Source organism: Aphelocoma coerulescens (assembly GCF_041296385.1).
Source record: "Aphelocoma coerulescens isolate FSJ_1873_10779 chromosome Z unlocalized genomic scaffold, UR_Acoe_1.0 ChrZ, whole genome shotgun sequence".
NCBI lineage: Eukaryota > Metazoa > Chordata > Aves > Passeriformes > Corvidae > Aphelocoma > Aphelocoma coerulescens.
In genome coordinates, this window is record NW_027184085.1 from 44,607,841 (window position 1) to 44,628,583 (window position 20,743).

The 20,743-nt window shown below is 43.3% G+C and overlaps 1 protein-coding gene across 6 annotated transcripts in view; it reads left to right on the forward strand.

The window, feature by feature from the left end:
• Positions 1-5,232, forward strand: part of NRG1 (neuregulin 1) — a 183,112-nt gene extending 177,880 nt beyond the window's left edge. For all 6 annotated transcript variants that reach the window (XM_069001467.1, XM_069001471.1, XM_069001472.1 and 3 more), the window contains one exon: positions 1,723-5,232. In XM_069001467.1, the coding sequence (XP_068857568.1) occupies positions 1,723-2,374 (652 nt within the window). In that variant the 3' untranslated portion in view covers positions 2,375-5,232. The remainder of the gene's footprint in view (positions 1-1,722) is intronic.
• The last annotated feature ends 15,511 nt before the right edge of the window (positions 5,233-20,743 follow it).

Sequence of the window (20,743 nt, forward strand, 5' to 3'; positions counted from 1 at the left end):
TCGCAGACAGCAGCTAGTTAGCACTGCCCTGTTATGGTGTGGGGGAATACAGCAGAAATGTGTGAATGCACAACACTCAAGTATGAGTAACTTGATACTGTTGGAAGCATGCACAGTACACTGAACACATCTAACCAACTCAATGCATTAACAGAACCAGTTTAGCTAAAATCCAGTATGTCATGAAGGTGTATACCCAACACTGTACCAGCTGGGAAAGTAGAAAGGCTTCAGTTTTTCAGACAATACCTATTTAAAAATGTGAAAGGGATTAAAAGCTCACTCATGGAAGGAGAAAAACTTATTTAGTTCATCCAATGGACAGACCTATTTATTGCCCTTTGCTCAACCAGCTTGATGAATTCCCATGCATAACTCCAGGTTTGTTTTTTTTCCTTTCTCTTGCTCCTCAGTTCATGTAAATCAATGTGCAATCAATGTGCCTCTAGTGAAATCAATTTACGCTACTGCACACCTGTCCAGAGTCTCCCATTTTCTCTTTTTTCCCATAACTCCATTTTTGTCAAGTGTAATATGTGCAACTGAGTCAGGATTGGATAAGAAAGCTGGGTTCAGATTTATTTTGGTAAATTCAGGCTCAGAAAAATAAACCACTAATGAAAAACTAAGTAACTGCTTCAATCATAGACATGTAGCTTTTCTCAATGGGCCTGTGTAGGAGATGGAGCTTAGAAAGATTTTAACTTTGAACACAGATGAAATTCGGGCAGGTGAATTTAGGATAAGAATAAAAGCAAAGCCAGACCACGTTGGGCACTGTGCTTTTGATCAAGTGATTTTAGGCAGATGCTCACCTGGCGTGAATCCACATGACCTCATAGCATGTCTACTGATTCAAACCAGTTGAGAGTCTTACATTTTTTGTTCTGTTTCTTTGGGACAAACTCTGTAATGACAATTGAGCTTCATTCTCAGAAATCACTTCTGACCACTACCCCTCCCGCAGGAACAGGGACAGATTTTGCAGCGAAATCATGGACACTGGGCCAGACAATGCTGTCTTTCAGCATTTGTTCCCATATGAGGACAAATGATACTCTGTGTTTCTTTGCAGATAGACCTACCAGCCAGGGTAATTAACACCCAAGGAGTGCAACAGCACAAAATTCCTGGGATGGTGCTACAAATGCTTCTCTGACTAACCTTGGTGATTAAAATTAGCAGAATCTGGCTCTAGATTTTTTCCAAACATTACTTTCCTCCTTAGCCTGAGACAGTCTGGTTGCCAGAAGAGGGTGAAGCCCCAAGAGGACTGTCCTTCAGTTCCCTTCCTTTCTTTCCCCTGTCTGTTTGCATATACCCCAGATTCTGGTCAAATCCTTCCAGAAGTGCAGCAGCTGTTTGTATTTTGAGAAAATACTTGCAAATGCATTTTGTTTCTGGCAGCCTGTCTGTCTCTGAATCCCATTCCTGGATTCATTCCAGAAAGTTATTCTGGCAAAAAATTTACAGCATCTCCATGGCTGGGATCTCAGAGTTTTGCTGCGCTCCTCCTGCTTTCAAATGTTTTTGCCCAAAGTCCCAGAAGTCAGCAGTTTATAGGATTAATAGCAACAGGAAAGTTTCCTAAGTAGCCCTGTGTGAGGATGCTGGGGATCTTAAGGGATCCCTGCCATTTCTCTCCCAGTCCACATGAGCTGCTGTGTTCACAGGTCACCACTGCTCCTGTGCTCGCAACCTTTCCCCATCTCTTTCCTTCAGGTATGTCTCAGCTATGACCACGCCAGCTCGCATGTCACCTGTTGATTTTCACACTCCAACTTCTCCCAAGTCCCGCCCCTCCACAATGTCACCACCGGCTTCCAGCTTGACCGTCTCGATCCCTTCAGTGGCGGTGAGTCCCTTCATAGAAGAGGAGCGACCACTGCTCCTGGTGACTCCACTGCAGCTACATGAGAAGTATGACCACCATCTTCAGCAATTCAACTCCTTTCAACACAATGCCACCCATGAGAGCAACAGCCTGCCACCAAGCCCTCTGCGGATCGTGGAGGATGAGGAGTACGAGACCACGCAGGAGTACGAACCAGCACAGGAGCCTCCAAAGAAACTCAGCAACAGCCGGAGGGTCAAAAGAACAAAGCCCAATGGCCACATTTCCAGCAGGGTGGAAGTGGACTCTGACACAAGCTCTGAGAGCAGCAGCTCTGAGACCGAAACCGAAGATGAACGAATAGGCGAGGATACACCATTCCTGAGCATACCGAACCCCGGGGCGACCAGTCTGGAGCCGGCCGCTGCCTTCCGGCTGGCTGAAACCAGGACTAACCCGGCAAATCGCTTCTCCACACCAGAAGAGTTGCAAGCAAGGTTGTCCAGTGTGATAGCTAACCAAGACCCTATTGCTGTATAAAACATAAAACACATAGATTCACATGTAAAACTTTATTTTATATAATGAAGTATTCCACCTTTAAATTAAACAATTTATTTTATTTTAGCAATTCCGCTGATAGAAAACAGGAGAGGAAAAAAAACTTTTATAAATTAAATATACGTATGTACAAATGTGTTATGTGCCATATGTAGCAATTTTTTACAGTATTTCAAAAATGGGGAAAGATATCAATGGTGCCTTTATGTTATGTTAAGTTGAGAGCAAGTTTTGTACAGTTACAATGATGGCTGTCCCATAGTATTTTGCAAAACCTTTTAGCCCTCAGTTGTCCTAGCTTTTTTGTGCACTGCATTATAATGACTGGATGTATGATTTGCAAGAATTGCAGAAGTCCCTCTGGTTGCTTGCTGTAGAATCCCCAAATCAGAAAGCCCTGTAATGGCACTCCCACCCTACTCCACCAGAAAAACACACATATACACACACACAGAGTCAGAAAGAAAAAAAAAAAACTTAAAAAAAAAAAAAAAAAGATAAAAAAGTAAAAAAAAAAACCCAACAAAAAAATTTTCTTCTATGAGAACTTTTATTTGCTTTCCGTCTATGAGATGAGTTTTGTCTGCTCTCTGCCAGCCAAAAGGTTTGCTTCTTTGAGCACTGGGATAATAGTAGATCCAACAGCATGCTACTATTAATTACAGCAGGATAACAAAAAACATACAAACAAAAAAAAAGCGCCAACCTGCATTAAATAATGTTACTTATAGAAAGAAAGTAATACTGTGATTTTAAACCAAATATATTATTAATCAGAGGTCAGCTTGTAATCACTAGGAGCTGCCATTTCATTATTTTCCAGATATGAATTGTTCTAGTTATCCCTTAGGAAATGGGTTTAAGTTAGCTGAGGCTTTGAACCCAATACTCTATTTAAACAAAAAAGAAAAAAAAAAGAAAAAAAAAAAGAAGAAAAAAAAAAGAAAGCATTTATATTAGTTTATGTTAATGGGGCAAATATAATAGATATCTGTAACCAAGCAAGGAAGACATCTAGCTGGAAAACAAATGCCACTAATAAAAGTGCAATCAGTTTTCACCTCTATTTTTTAATGTTGATTTCTAATACATGATTTATTCTTGTGTTTCCCCTCAATTTTCTTCCCCTTTTTCTCTTCCTCAGAAAGAACCCTGACAAGCTTCTAGCAATATCTTGTTAGAGTTGCTGTTGGAGTAAGGCTTACTCTTGGACACTGAAAGGCCTTTCAGGGAAGAACTTGATCTGCTGAATGGTTAAAAAGTATAGGCACATAGGAAGGACAAAGCAAATGTATGGAGTTTATTTCCACTCACCTTTATTGACTCCATTACTTGGGTTGAGAGAGGCAAGGCTGATGCAGAGCCCATTTATGAAGGCAAGCACACCCTGTGGGTTACAGCCATAGTAACCCATGTGTGACTATTTGATATCAGTGTTTGTATAGCCAGTGACAGTCTTGGAGTCACTGACTAGTAATGAACAAGGATGCTGTCAGTGCTGGAGCAGATGCATCCATACAGACAGAAGCAAATGGCCTCTTTTGCACTGAATTCCTATCAGTTTAGTCAGGGTCACTCTGCCTCTTCTATACTTTTGATTTTTTGTTGTGTGTTCAGTTGGCACAGCATTGACTCAGGATTGATGTGGAAAACAAATGTTTTTCCTAGACTCTGGGGATTCTGAAAATGAGAACATATGTTTTACAGGTATTACTGAGCTCTAAACAAGAGCCCTGTCAAGAGAAAAAGAATTTCAGCCAAACTACACTCATCCTTTGGGCCACATTCTGGTCCTAGTTAAATGAAAAGAAATACATCAAGGAAATTTTGTGAGATGCAAACCTGAGGAACTAAAGTCCCAACTCAGTAAATTGTTCAAGCATATGCTTATGCTAATCCCAGCAAAAGTTACCTTCAGCATGTGCTAGACTGTCATTGACACATCCAGCACATGCAAAAAGTTAAGCATGTGCCTAAGAATTTTGCTGAACAAGGTGTCCTTTTGATTTGAGACCTGAAAGCAAAGTATAGCAAAAGAAGCTCTTTGCCAGGATGACAAAAATCAGTGAGTTCCTCACTGTATAAATAATAACCATATCACATTAGTAAGAACACACATGAGTCTACCTGAACACCAGATTCAGCAGAGAAAGAACAAAAAAAACCTTAGTATAGGAAACAAAGTTGTCCACTAGGATGTTAGTGGTAGAACCGAAAGGCTAGGAAACTAGCACAGCTTTGGGCTATGTGGTGGCTGAAATGGCACTGCTTATTTGAGAAATCTATGGGAGATGGCAAATACATGCTGTCTGGACTTAAGTCCCCTTTGCCATTTTTCCCTAGCTGTCATGTACTTGAACACACTTTGCCTTTGCAGACTGAAACAAAAGCTCTCTACAAATTCTACCATATTCTCATTTTCATCCCTTTTGTCATGCCTATTTATCTGCAATCCCATGCAGCAGAATAGTCACCTCTCTGGTAACTCTGCAGCTCAGTAGTACAGAGGGCCAGGTGGGCTTTCCTAATGAAGGCCATGAGTGTCCAAAAGATTTGCACTGTTGAGTTTCTGGGGGCAGAAATTTCTTGAATATCTGTCCTTTCAGGAAGGCCTCTGATACTGCAAAGACCTTGTAGAACAGATGAGACAGAAAAAGAATGGCAGAGAAACAAGTGATTTGCCCCAAAATCACCCATCTTAGTGGCAGAATAGAGATTATAACACAGGTCTTTTGTAAACTCCTCCAGTATATATCACCCACAAGGCGAGCTCTCATTGAAATATCTGTAACAGCCCAGACAGATTAATCAGAATGGAAAGGGAACATACCTTGAAGTTGAGTAGATTATTTGACTACTGACAATGTTGTTATTGAGGGACAGTACAAAATGAAGGAGCAATTCCATATTTGGGAGCTGTGCATGTGAGATTTATTTGGTATAGGTCTAGAGAAAAAAGCCACACCTCTTCTGTTGCAGTGCCTCGAAGTCAAAATGCTGTGCAGTTCCTGCTCTTCCTCCCCCTCGGAACATACACAGTGTGTTATAGGGCAACCATGAAACTAGGCTGGAGACTTCACATAGACCTAAGAACAAGAAAATACAATTGGGGATATGGCTGCCTAAGCCCTTAGATCTTTGTGAAGAACCCAGCCTTACAGCACAATTCATGCAGCAGTGAGTTGGGGAATTGCCCTGGCTTGGCACGCACAGAAGCAGGAGGAGGACACAGACCCTCAACCTCTCAGCTTGTGTTTATCACATTGTGCAGGTGTTTCACATCAGTCAGGTCCACACCCAGAAGTTAGTGAGTCTACCTGGCCACAGGTGCTGCTGGCAGGCTGCAGCCAGCTCCTGCTGGCCAAGGAGCTGGAGGCTGCAGCAGCATGAAGCAGAGCCAGCAAGTGCCTATGGAAAAGGCCAGCTCCCCTGTTGGGGATATTTGCTTCATTATCCAGACCTCTGAGCTAGGCTGTCCCAACATCCTTCAGCCATCACTGTGTAATCCTTGCCAGCTTTTTGGCTGAAAGTCATGGCAAGAAGAAACATACTTTGAAGAGGGGGAGAAATATTCCAGTGGTGGCAGAGTTGTTGAGATTGTCCTGATTTATTTCCATGTCATTTAATTTGAGCCATGAGTTTTCCCTGTGTATGTGTTTATATGCAGGAATTATTCCAGGATAAAAGGCTTCTTTCAAGGGTGTATAGCTGGATTATGTTGTGCACAATCTGGTACAGCCTGCTTGTTTAAGGGGTGTAACTCATTACAGCTCCATAGAGGTTCTCATGTAACAGAGAAAAGCCTACTCCCTCGTTTTGGCCAGTTATTCCCTTCCTCACTTGAGCCACCCCAACACACCCAGGTTTAAGAGATCAATCACTGCCTTTATCAGGGAAACAGGAAAGCTCCTTCTTTCCAGTACTCCAAAACAACAGTGCTGCATCTCCCTGCTTCTCTCACACACATTGCAAGCAGTTTCCTGAGCATCCAGGGTAGCAAACTGGTGTCTCCTCAAAGGACACACCTCTCAGCCTTTTGAGCACTTCTTGGCCCTGCAGTGTGGCTCCTTACCATCACCTGGGACTTACTTCTAGTAAGAAACAAACAAGCACCTATGAAATGCTGCAGAGAAGGGCAGACAAAGAACATGGCCAATTATCATCACTTGTAATTCTCTATTCTATTGTAAATACATCTTGTACATACGTGGATGTTTTCATTATTTACTGTCTTTATGGATATTGTGTTAAATGAGACGCTCTTAGTTTATTGTGTAACACTGTAAATAACATAACGTTCTTTATTATTTATGCATAGGCATCTAACACGCAGAGAAAGTTATCCTCATATTATTTTAAGATATATGTCAAAAAGATGTTGCATTTTTCCTTTTGCTTTGAAAAAATTGTAATATATCCTCTTTTTCCCCTCTTTTCCTTTAAAAAAAAAAAAAGAATGCTAATTTATTGTTCAGGAGAGAAAGGGGATGTAACTGAAAGGCAAACTGTTCAAAGAACATGCTATGGAAGCCACAAGCTACTGATAAACTAAAGAATTTATTACCCCAAATACAGCAATAAGTAATTGTTGATTTATTAAGGTTTTGTTATTCATTTTCAGTAAAAGAGGTGCTGGATTAAATTGCTTATGTGTGGTCCTGGCCCAGCTGCTCAGCAGACTGTGTCAGGTCACTAGCTACCATCTTTCTGTATCCAAACATTGTTGTAAAGGTCTTGTTCTGTTGTTGTGGACCACTGTTCCTTGAGATTTCTGACTGTTCCCTACAGAGGTGTCTGGCAGGCACTCTTGTTCCTACATACATTTTTAGTTTCTTAAGTTAGAATTATTAGCTCTACCCTGACCATTACTATTTAAGATGGATGGGGTTTGGGGAGGGGGAGGAGTTGGGGGGGGCAGAAATGACACAGTCTTGTGACTCTGGGAGCTCTACAAAACTGTCACCTCGCTGTTCAGCAAGTCAATAAAGCAAAGCAGATACTAGGAACTATTAGATGCCATCACCATGCCACTATATAAATTCATGATTTGTGCAGGTCATAAATACCATGAGTGGTCCTGGTCTTCTTGTCTCAGGATAATGAGTACTATAATGGGGAAGGGTTTGAAGGGCAGCCCAGGTGAATAAACATCTGGAGCTGGTGAGGTCTGGGGAGCACTGGGTAGGCTGGATATCATTATTCTGAAAGGACAGCTGAGAGAAGATACCAAAGATCTGTGGGAACATAATTATCTTGTAGAAGGTAGGAAGGGACTGGATGTTTAGTACCTCTTCCAATCAAAGAAATGGAATCAATCAAAAATATTGGGCACCATATTCCCAGAAGGATGGAGCTCTTCGTGTAAGGTGTAGGGAACTTGGCGAATTACTTGCTGCAAGAGATTGTGGATTGTTAAAGTTTCCATTGGTTCATAGTGGGGGCCAGATCTTAGGCATTAATCCAGTGAGCATTACTAAATCCATGAAAACCACATCAGATGTGGGAAATAACTGAACTGAAAACATGTGGAGATTGTATAAATTGGAAATATTGTGTATACTGGTGCTGCTCTTACCCTTCTCCAACTACCTGCCTCTCTTGGAGAGAAGGAAGGCAGATATCCAGTCTGGCTGTGCTTACATGATACAAGTATGTAAAGTCATTTGCTGTTAACAAGCATTAAATAAGAGGAGGAAAGCTAGGCATGAGCAGCGGAGAGAGGAATGCAGCAGACATCTTGGATGTGTTTCACGTCCCTTTGTTCCCAGGGCTAGTACTCCTAGGCCTACCTATTAGTACTGAATGAAATGTCAAACTGAGGATGGATGGAGAAACTGAAGGATAGAAGAACAAAGGGATGGAGAAATGGAGGGACAGAGGGAGGGAGGGACAGAGGAACGGAGGGAGGGATGAAGGGATGGAGGGAGGGAATGACTGGCAAGGGTTTTCTGTCACCCTCCCTCTTCCCCAGTTCTCAACACAGAGAATAAATACCTGGTGGGCTGGTCAGATCTCAGTTTCCCTCAGACAATTTCCCATCTTTCTATTTCGTGTGGAGGGATCCTGCGGCTGCAGGCTGGATGCTTAGGCTATTTGCCTCACCTGAATGTCTCAGCTGTGTAGGGCCTTGTCACCTCAGAGCCAGCCCAAGCTAGCACATTATGGCACAGTGCTACTGTAGAGACTAAAGGATGGTACTTCCATTGCAGGCTGTTGAAATTGACTGCTTTGAGAAGACAGACCCTCCTCAGGCATCCCCACTGGCCTTTCATGCATGGGAGTGGAGGTAGAGGATTTCTGAAGTAACTAAGTACCATAAGAATCACTCAGAGTCAACAGGACTGAAGACGCCATGCCACATTTGATACAGACAAGAGGGCTTTAGGGAACACATCCTTGTGTGTCCCAAATGTCTGTCCTTGCAAAAGTTGTTTGTCAGTCCATGCTGTCTTTATCCTATGGGCTTTCTCTGCCAAGCTTCTGCCTCTGCTCTTCTCCACAAGGTCTGGAAGCAGATGGCGTCAGGGAACACTACGGGAAAATCAAGCAAACCCTTCTCATTTCTGCAGCCCACAGCTGGGTATGCTCTTGGCATGCCAGCTCCACCCAGTTATGAGCACATGATTTGGAGAATGCATTCCCCAAGTTAATTCTTTCTGTCTCAGTTACAGCTGATGGGAAGAAAACTATCTCAAATGCCTTGAGATGTTGCAGTTAGTCACTCATGATTAACCTGTGCAGCAGAAGCAAAGCAACATGGACTGTGCATAGGTTATGAGCCTGATAACTCTTCTTTAGTGATGACAGACCCTTGACAATGGCACTTTCAGGGCTATATCTCATTTTACCTTTCAAAAAAAAAAAAACATGGAGCCTTGGGAATTTCTGATCCCAGAGTGCCTCTTCTGCCTGATGCTATGAGTTGGAGTCATTTCAGAGTAGCTCTCATTAGAAAAGCTCTGCTGATTGCAAAATTATTTCACATGTCTCCAGACTAAGGCTGGAAGGACAAATGTGATATCCCCATTTCCACCCATGAAAACAAGGACTAAAGGAGAGTTCCGTATCTCCCAGCAAGGAAGAGGTAAAACAAAATCAGGCCCATGCACATCTAGAAAGGTTGTCATGTCACTGGGGTTGGGGACAATACTGTGACTCCAGAGGGTATTTAGAGTGCTGCACTTTCTATTCATTGGGACTGTCAAAACCTGAGACAAAGCCTTCAGCATGAATGGAATTCATTCCCTTGAAAGCTAGACCTTACTATCTAAGGTTTTAACTCCAGAAGGTAACCAAGCACCAACCTTAGCTGGAAACTGGACTTCTAATGTAAATGGCAGCTGCTAAATTTCCACTTAGTTTTTTCCCCTTGGAGACAGTGGGAGTTCCCTGCACTGGTTGTAATGCCTTGGAGAGGAACCCTGGCAGCAGTGCATAGAAAACCCCTGAAATAAGGCCAGCTCATTTGATGACAGCAGCAGAGGAGGTATCAAGGGAGTCTTTGCAAGGTTATATGCACATCGGTTGGTAGGGAGTACAGCGATTGTTAACAACTGATTAAGTCATTACTCTGGTAATGGCCAATTTGGAGCCATGCTTCAGAAGCCAGATATTGTGTGGGAGGTATTTTAACTTACACTACACGTTACTGCATCAGTTGGGTTATGCATTCTCTATGTGTACACACACACATACAGTCTCTCAATTTTGTGTAATGATTTCCTGATGTTCAGTGCATGCTCAGTGACAGGAAAGGAAAAAATGTCACAACAAGGCCGTTCAGCAGCTGCAAAACTGCCTGCACCCAAGAGGAAACAATTTTTCACCTCAGAGAGGAAAAATTGAGGGTGGTATTTGTCCTGTATAGCTGTGAAGATATGGAAAGGGAATGCCTTTCTTCCCCAGTTGGACAAACTGGATCACAGGTTGCAGAGGAGCCTTCACAGGGCCACAGCTGAGAAGGGACTGGCATGGTGGAAGATTAAGGGGACTCCAGCTAGGGTAAAGGGTGGCCATGTGCCTCTTATTTCATTGAAATAACCCTAGAACAATGGATTCAATCCCAAACAGCAAAAAGAGTCACTAAAGATGCCCAAATGGGCCTTCTATATGTGGCAAAGAGAGACAATTTCCAAAGAACAATTATTGTCCCATGTTCTGGTCCTCAGGATATTCCCATCTTGTGCTCCCCTTTCTCACCCTAAAGGCCCCAAAGCTGAGGGTGAGTTGAGTTCAGATCCTCCATGGAAATGGACAGTAATCTGCTCAATGTATATGAGAAGACGTGTGCCTACAGCAGCATTCCTAGAAAAAGCAAAGGGAACTACTGGTGCTGTGAAAGCAGTAATCCAAAATTCAGGAAATAAAAGGCCACTTACATGAATGCCACAGTATAAATCCAAGAACCTGAAATTCAGCACACAGTTTTAAAATCATCCCCTAAACAAAGCTCCAGAAAACAAAATAATGCCATCCTAGTGATACATTAACCATTTTAATAATTTAAAATGCCCTGTAATTCTGTCAGCTTAGTATCTGCACACACCATCCTTTCATATCCAACTAAAACATGCAGTATTTATCTGATGGCTAATGATTATGAAATAAAGCTGAAAGTAATAAAACTCCAAATAAGAACTGGCAGACTACAGCTATCTTGTGTCTGTTTTATAATCAATCTCTCAGTTGTCATGGTACTAAATCACACATTCTGGGTCATATCAATGGAATAGCAGAAAGGAGCTCTAATGCAGTAACCCTGTTACTTTCATTTCCAAGTGCCAGCTTCCTTCAAATAGAACTTACATGACCTGTTCCAAACTCTGATTACTGAGGTAACAATTTTGAAGTTCAGGTAACATAAAGTCCAGGTAACGGGATTATTATCACAGTGATTCTACACACAGCTCTTCATTTTACTGTCCAGTACAGTCCAGACCTTATCTCATTATTTCTGTGCCTCTCATAATTAGTTGAAATTGCCATTCTAGGGCTTCAGATGCGGAAACCATGGTACTTTTAGTAAACATCACTTTCTGTCTTACAACTTCATTTGACTGACAAGAGCTGTACTGGCTCAACAGCAGAACAGCTCTCAGCTTGGTCCCAAGGTGATTGCAGTAGGTCTTCAGCTGCAGGAGAACAGCATGCTTTCTGCTCCTTCTTTGGTATTTCACCAGGATCACATCATCAATGTCAGCACTTACTTCCAGGCTGCTCTTTGAAAAGATTTTTGGTTGAGGATCTAAAAGAGCTGAGTTTGTCTGTTTCTCCTTCCCACATGCATGCACCACATCATTTAGATTTTGAAAAATTAAAAGAGCTTATGCGGGGGAGCAGAACAAAGCTGATGCTATGACGTTCTGTCTCAGAAGTAAAAGATAAACAACCTTGCCAAAGAGTCCATATTTAGCTTTGTCACATACACTGCGCAAGATACTCTTCATCTCAAACTGACATGCTGGGAAATGGATCATACTGCCTGTGGAAACTGGTGATGCTGAATTTCAGGGCAGAGGCTCAAGCCCCCTTGCAGTCTGTCACCCAGAGACCTGCTGTCCTGGGGGTTCCAGAAGTGTTTCAGAGTATTTCTCTAAACAGGCGGCTGAGTGCGTCAAGCTGTTGGCATGTGTGGAGGTTCCAAAGGTCAGCCGTTCTTGGCTGCAACTTGCTTTCAGGGGTGTTAAGTGCTCCCACACTGGCAGGGAAGCCCCTTGGCTTGAAGACACCTAGCCAGAGCTTTCTCCCTGGAGCAAGCTGGGACAGTCATGGTATCGGTAGTGCTCTTTCCAGGCCAGGGGAGGAAACAAATGCACAGCTTGACTTTCTGTGTGTTGGCCTGAAACCAGACACTGTGTCAGTACTCTGCTATGACAGCTATGGTAGTGAGAATTACTTCAGAACAGAGGCATCCGGTGACTTAGAAGCTGAACAATCTCTTGCACCAAAGAGCAAATGTTTTCCCTGATTTCTTGGAGGGGTAGTGGGTGGGAGCTGAGATGGTGAAGTGCAACGGAAACCCGCAGCCTGCAGGCTGGGTTAGCATCCTTTAAAGCCTGGGGGTACAAAAAGCACGCAACAGCAGATGGACTCACCCTCTACCAACATGGAAACTCACCCTTGTACATCTGAGCACTGACATGAGTGTCCAGTGACTACAGTTCTGTAACCAGCTGTCCCATCCACCTATAGAGAATCATAGTACCTATGTGGCAAGAACTTGCTGGATATTATCCACTGCCCATGCAAGATTTTTGTTTTGCCTAAAGCACATAACTGCACTCATCCAAATGTACACTCTCACAGAAGGCTCCTTAGTAACTCCAAAGGTCTGATCTCTCTGTGAGAGTCCCCTAGATTTTGTAGGCTGGCATCCCTCTAAGGGGACAGGCTATCCCCTTTGTTGCTGATAGCAAAATAGCAGAGAGCCAAGCATGTACTGGCTACAAGGCTACTTAGCCAGACTTGTGCTCAACACATGACATTTCTAGGAATTGCTGAAATATCTCTATGGCTAAACATAGTGGTCCTACCTCTCAATCTTGTACTCAGGCTAGTAAATTACACACCATCTCTCTCACCAAGATACCTGACTCAATCCAAGTACAAAATTACCTATGTTGCATGTGCTGAATTCTGCATCTCTGGAACAACCTTTTCCACTATTGCATTAAATAGGTAAAATGCCTGAGATCAGATTCAGGAGGAGGGCCTTGGGAAAATGCAAAATCTCTCAAGTAGTTGGGGAAAAAGAATCCTACCTACAAATTATTAATGCTTTTGTTCGTCCCTAAAGAAGAAAAAGTTGTTCGCTTTTAACGTAGAAATGAAAAGAACTGGGTTAAGTGCATGAAGTCTTCACCCCTGCCCTTCCCAGGAGAAATTTTGGTGCTTTTCTTGGTCTTTGAAGAGCAATGATTTGCCCTGGAGCAGAAAACCTTCTACAAGGATTGTAGCCCTGATTTGCATGTGCTGATTAACCTCAGTATCACCACAGTTTTGTTGTGCAGATGAGCACTCTGAAGCCTCTCAGAAGATAATGTATATTCCCTGCCTTCATTCACAAAGCTGCAGAGGTTTGGCAGCTTGTGAGTAACTGTTTTTCTAATAGTAATCACTAATTCAATGCCTGGGATTAAAAATAGGATTGCTAATTCTATTAATGTAAGTGTCAGTGATCATGTCGCAGTGCTATGTAGTACATAACCTTGTTATAGCTGAAGTTTGTTACCTTACTTTTGGATTCTCTCTCAGCTAATTTGCAGGAAGTTTCAGCTGCAGATGGCCTGTTTGAAGTATGAAATACGAATCCCATGCAATGTCCCAGTACTTGAAATTACCCTGAGCAGAAATCTGTCTGAGCCTGGTACCACTAGTAGAAAGGGAGAGGAAAATATCTCTGCTGGTGGCTGAGAGACAACAAAGCTGCTTGGAGTGCTCAGTAATAGAGTTTGGTCTTGTTCCATGATGTCTGGTCCTCAGAAGATGACTTTCTAGAGTGCATGTGAAATAGGCCATTACCAGCTTCAAAGGGAAGCAAAGATCATCTCTCTGCTGCTCCCATTTTCTATTGACTGCCTAGTAATTCTGCTGGTATATCTCCATGTGGAGTAGGACAAGGAGCCGACAAGCCGTGAAAGGCAGGGGAAGTTCAGAACTTGGGGAAGAAAGGCAGGAACAGTTCAGAAGGCATAACTGGAAAGGAGTGACATAAATTTCTTGCTAATGAGAGAGATTAAAAATTCAGTATAGCTCTAACACTAAGGAATGCCCCACCCGTTAGGAATGGCACCACGGGCCTCTGGGCTTAATAACTGGGACTTGCAGCTCTGTTTTGAGCCCACACATGGCCCTCATTCCCCTAACACCTACATGCTGCAGCCAGAGTGCAGTGGCCTGGGAAAGGACAAGCACTTCGATTATTTCTTAGAAAGCTGATTTTAGAGAGGCCGTGTGTGAGGAATGAGACAACTCTTAGTAAAAATAAAAATAATTTATTAAAATGGAAAAATTGAAAAATTACAGAAATTAGAAAAATATAAAAATTTGGGATCCTAGTGGCTCAGGAGGTATGCCCCAGGAGCGCAGGGATTAGAGATCTTCAGGCTTAGACAGCACTGGACCTCTGGTGGAAGAACTTGCAGTGCTGGGCTGACTTTTAGCTAATCCAAAAGTCAAAGGTAGAAATTATTAAAGGCTCCTTAAAAGAAGTAAGGCTTAAGTACCCAGCACTGATGTCCACTACAGCTGATCTGCAGGGGTCTCTGCGTGGCTCTGGCGCCTGCCTGTTGTTTTAGAGTGCCTTTGCTCCACCCTGGTCCGCCCACAGCCCACCCACAGCCCGCCCCTTTGGTCTAAAGTGATTGGTGCTTTCCTTTTGACAGATCACCTCTGTCTACCAATAGCTCATCGTTGTCAGGGGGGTGGTAATAGCTGAAGTAAGGGTGGTAACATGCCCTCATTAAGATTCAGGTTGCTATGGAGCTTACTTGCAGAATAAGGCTATGGGGCTAAAAATAGCAATTGGCTGTTAGGACTGGGGTTTTGGAGTTAGTCCCAAGACTAAAGTGCAAAGCAAAACCCTAAAAAAAAATATTAAAATACATCTAATACCTCCCAAAACATCCACAAAAGCAGACAATGAACATAGGAGAAACAACTCTTACAGTGTACAAGTGGTTTAAAGTTTGAAAAAGGGATTTTTAACTAGGAAACTTTTAACTGGGAGTTTTAACTGGGACTAGTGCAAATACACTGTTTTGAACAAGTGAAAACACTAATAATGAAGCTTGATAGTGAAAACCCTAATAATACGGCTTGATTTTTGTACCTGGGTTGATGGGTTAACTTTATCATTCGATTAAAAGAGCTGTTTAACTCAAAATTAACTAATTAAGGCACTTAACATGCAAAGACCAAGCTAATTAGGGATTTCATGTATGACACCGTGCACAGACTCTCCTGTCTCCTATGTTAACAGGAACACATTTGCTGGACATCAAGAGCAAATAGTACGAGGAGGAATGAAACATGGGACTATTGTATTATCCAGCTTCATTAGATAGAATGTTGCTGTTGAAGAAGCAGCAGTTTTCTTGTCCATTGCAAACAATTATGTACAGTGGCCAGAAACAGCATGACAGAAGTTACCCCTGTGCAATCAGGACATTATAAATGTGAATATAAATAAATGTGAAACAAAACAGTCACTAAGGCAGTCTGCCATGCTGCAGAAAGAGTTCTGCTTCCCTCCAGAGCAGAAACAAAATGACAATGGATTTCAGCAATTAATAGCAGTAGGTTTCCAGAAACTGAAGCCTTTCCTCATTTACTCTAAGAATGGAGGAAGAGTAACTTAACTCCTTGGCTGGGGCTGTCCACTTACGGCTCCAAGGCATTGTGCCAGGCAGCAGGCCTGTGCCATGTCTAGAGCACTCCTGTGTCCTTGCTGCTTCTCAGTAGAAACACATTCATCTTCTAAAACACCACCTAAGTGCTGAGCCTAATCCTCAATTTGATGTTTGTCCTGGTTAGTCTGGGTCTAATTCTACCCAGCCCTCAGACAACAAAAGCACACTAGAAAACAACACACTGTTCCTTACCCTCAGAGGGGGACAAAGTTTTGCCTTTTGATCTTTTGCCCATCTAATTCTTCTCTGAGATCTCAGCTTAACTCCAGGGCTGGTGCAGCCAAGGCAGCTTTGGAAAAAAGCGTTGTTGCTGTCTTGCCACACTTTGTCCCAGGTGATTCAGCTTTTCACTTGCAGAGCACTGCGATTTTTTTCCTACTGAGAGATTAGCAGCCAATCAGGGGACATTTTCTTGCTGCCCCACAGGACCCTGGGAGTCGATAAACTGGGTTTTTCGAGGTGTGCTGTGGCCTTCTTGCAAGGATTGACAGTAATCACCAGTTTGCACTTCTGCACTGCCAGTTTTGTCGTTTCTGTGACATGGCCTATAGGATGGGCCATGCCTCAGCCCAGAGGCTCGGCTAGGCTCTCACAGACAATCAGCTCTCTGTAGTTATCCATGGATGGAAAAGGTTCTCACAGATCATCAGCTCTCTGCAGTCATTCACAAATGGAAAACAAATTGGTATATACAGCCAGAGAAATCCTCTTAGTCCTCTTAGTCCACAAGGACAGGAGTTGTCCACCTGAACAGGACCTTCAGGAACAGGCACTGTGAAAAGTGAAGATAGACCTAAGTAGAGAGTTCTTCAGTGGCACACCTTGACCCTTGGCCATCTCTGTTATTTTCTCCATTAATAACCTGTGTCCCCCACAGTTACTGAACCAGCACCCCTTCTCACGAGATGGAGTCCAGCAGCATTTATATCTGATACTAGTTGTTGTAGCTATAATTACTAAAAACTCTATCTCTGCTAACAGTTTGACCCACACAAGTTCACCTGCTGAGGGAGGCTGCTCTAAAGCATTGACACTCTATTGCTTCCCTACCTTGATTTGCACAAAATGGAGCAGGAAGTCCCTTGTTCCCTAGCTGTTGCAATTTTTTATTAAAAACATCTCTTAAAGACATACCTGCAATTCTAAGAGTTTGTCACTTGAAACTGTGCTTAGAGAACATAAAGGCCTTAATCATGTTGAAATGTATTGTCTGGTTTCTTTTTTTGTTGAGGGAGCTAAGTTACATTCTGGTTTCCATGCAATTGGAAGAGAAATAAAAGACACTTCTGGAAGTGGGAAATAGCCTAAGCAAGGTAAAAGTCAAGAAGGTTAATTAATTTTTTTTTTTTAGTCAAACTGTGCATTGAAGTGCAGCCCCTTAGAAAGTAATTTTCTGGATGTGTAGACAGTGTTGCTGTAGGCAACAAGAGTAAGCCAGAAATTTGATCAGATTGCTGGTCTTGCTTTAATGCTGATCTATCCTATCCAGTGCTATTCATGCATTTAAAAACTCTGCGAGGGATCAGGAAAAGTCAATTTCAGATTAAGTGTGCTGAAGGCTAAATTAATGCAGTAGGTAAGAGTTTCCAGAAGTTATGGATGAAACAAAAGGAAAACCAGGGTATAGTCTCAGTTGCAACGAAGTCCCTGTAGCCTCTTGATTCTGTCTTATGCAGGGAGGTATCCAGTCTTTGAACAGTGTCAGACAACTAATTTTGAAATTAATGAGATCTTTACAAAGAAATCTGTTACATCTCCAGTGTTTAACCTAGTTACCAGCTATAGTAAATATAGTAAATGTTTTCTTGTGTGTATTCTTCAAGCAGCACTGTCCCAACTGCATAAATGCAGACATATGGATTATGCAAATGATGCAGTACTCAACCCAGTAATGCTGAGGCTAGCAGACAATGGTCTGTTTGCTGCAAAGACTCCTGTAAAAAGGACATACTAAAAGGAGGCAGAGAGTCTGGGAAAGTAGGTGTTAGTCTGTTTAGTCATGTCAGCTTTTTCAGGCAGGCAATAAAAAATTGCTTCAAGGACACCAACTCAGCTTTGTCCAAGGCATCTCCTCTAGGAGCCTTGTGGAAGGGTTGGATTCATTTATCTTCTTCAAATACGCAATTTCTTGTTAGACATCCATCCAGTGCCTGGTATGGGGAAGGATGGATCTGCTTTATCCAGCATGTACTGTGCTGCCTTGCATCTGCCCATACCTTGTCTCTTGCTGAGGGACTTCAGGATGAGGCACTTTAAGTAGATGGGAATATTCCCTTCCAGCCTTGAACAGACCCAGTCTATTCAAGGCAGACTATCTATAGCCAGCTACACAGCTTGTTTCTTCCTGGATGGGGCCACCAGTTTTTAGGTGAAAATGCTGTCATTTAGCTCACAGGCTGACATATTTTATGCAGGATTCCCAGTAGAGGGGTTCCTTTTCACCTCAGAGAGCTAAATTCAATCTCACCGTTTGGATTAATCACACTAATGTCCTGAGCTGGTGCCTGGAAGACAAATACAGCAGATAAGCTTGGTGGCACCTCCCAGCTGGGACTTTGGGATGGAAAGTGTACAGGATAGGAGTTAAAAAATAAGTGTACTGACCAGAGATATAAAACCATATACAAAGACCAAAAACTCTCCTGTGATCATGACAAAACAGAAGGGCAAAGAAACAAGAAAAATGCAGATCTCTCATACCCCATGATGTCAGGCTCAGTGGGAGTGGAGTCTGACAGGGCCAGAAACTCCAGACAGTTTTACCCAGCCTTTGGGATTAGCTGTGAATACCTTGAAGGGCTGGACTTGCACTTGCATGCAAGGCATCAATCAAACATTGGCCATTTTCTACAGCCCAGAGTATCAGATGGAGTACATGATCAGGTAGGTGAGGGAGTCAAATTTGAACTACTTTTCAAAGGTAATTTTTGTCTATTCCTATTCTTAAAAAAACCTATATTTAATTCCTTGTTTCAGGATGACATCTCTCCCAAAACTGGCCCTAATCTTTGGTTCCAGGGGCAGAAAAATATCTATCTACTTGTGCAACTAGCATTTTTGTGGGTGTCTAAGTGTGTTAACAGAAGCATGGTGTATCTGTTTAAACTGTTTCAGCAGCTCGGAGAGTCACGGTGTCAGATATTTTTAAGATTAGTCCTTTTAGCAGCTGATAACATATGGGTCTGAACTGAAAGGCTATGATGTAAGCCTTACAGAAAGCCTGAAAGCCAAATTAAGCAATAACATGGTTGGTGCTCTGGCATCATAACAAACTGGTTTTCTTTCTAAGATGTGCACAGTGGGGAGAGGTATTCCCTCCCCTTCTCTCTTCTTGTGTTCACCCTCAGGCACAAGATGACAGACTCTGTGCTAAGTATCTCAGGCTGCTTTGTACAGCTGAGGGCACCAGCTGTCCTGCTGGCAGACCCCAACAGCATGACAGAAGGGCAGCACCTGGAGGAGCTGGCAGGCTCTTTGCCTCTCCCCCCGTGCTCCTCCAGCCTACCCCACATGTAGGAAGGGCATCCCAAAGAGATGAGCCTGGGGAAAGCAGAAGACACGGGGGGCGGGGCGGGGGGGGAATACTATGGAGTTGTGTTAAAGAGGAATGAAAGACTGCTTTAGCCTTAGACAAGTCACACTTTTCCTGATCACCATCACCTGTGGATTGATAGAAGCAGAGATAGCACATGTTACAGGACAGCATGGAAGTCAACCAGGAGCATGGGACAGCCGTTCTGCCCATGCACCCTCTGTTAACAGCCAGAAACCTGGGATGGGCTTTGCCTGCTGCCCCAACCTAAGTCCAAACCCATGCATGTTTCTTGCTGTAGTCCAGGAGATTTGGGAAGGGGACAGAAAAATGACAGGGAGAATGAAACAGAGAAGGACACTGCTGGCCATTATAGTCTGGGACAAAGAACCACCAATTAAAGGTTAAAGAGAGTAGGAGGGGGAGGGGACCACTCCTGGGGAGGGCTAGAGAATTCCCTCAGGCAGTAAGGAGAGGCCTTCCCAGGAGCATTAGCAATGCTATCTCTCCTGGCCAGAGCAGGGACAATTTCTCTTAAGACCCAAAACTAGGTGGTGTCTGACCTATGATTACATGGTTTTCTTCCTGAGATGAGGTCTGCTCAACGGGTGTCTGAGAGGGGGAGCACAGGGCAATAACAACCCATTTGCTGCCTGCCTGCCCTGGGGAGCTGGCAAGGGATGCTCAGTGGCAAGTTTCGGGATTCCCTGGTCCTGAGCCATGCTTCAGCTGGCATCCACCGCCTGACCAAAGAGAGCTGTGGTCACCCAGTGGTAACCATGAGGTGGCCTCACTGCCACGCTTGAGCAATTTGCTGGGAGAGGAATAAAAGGCACCCCCAGAACAGGTCACAGACCTGCCACGATGCCAGGGAGAAGTGCGGTATGGAAGAAAGAGACAAGATTTGCACAATCAAGAAAAGCCCCAATTGAATGTTGCATTGAACCCTGAGACTTCCTGAGGCCTATCTGCATGTTCCAGTGGCAGTGCCTGCATAACAACTCCCAAAGCTAGCCTAATGCTTTTCTGGATCCTTGGAAATCCAGGCTGGCCTCAGTAACAAAGTGCAGATACACACTGGAACACACAGGCATATCCTGTGCTGTAATGCTGTGATGAGGGAAACTCCTGTTTTTGAAATCATTATACTACCTAGCTGAACTGCATAAAGTTCAAATAACCTCTACTGGCTGTAGTCTAGCCAGGAAACCTCGACCTCTGGAGTGAGGTCATTAAAGCTGAACTTCTGGAAACTCAGAGGTGTTTAGAGAGCCTGTTAATTACTGTACTAATCCTTTAGACAATGCTGGCTCCCAGGACTTCCGGAGCATTAGCACTTCGGTAGCACTTGGGCCCAGACCACTCCACTCCCCCCTCTCAGGAGTACCTCCTGATGAAAATATTGCC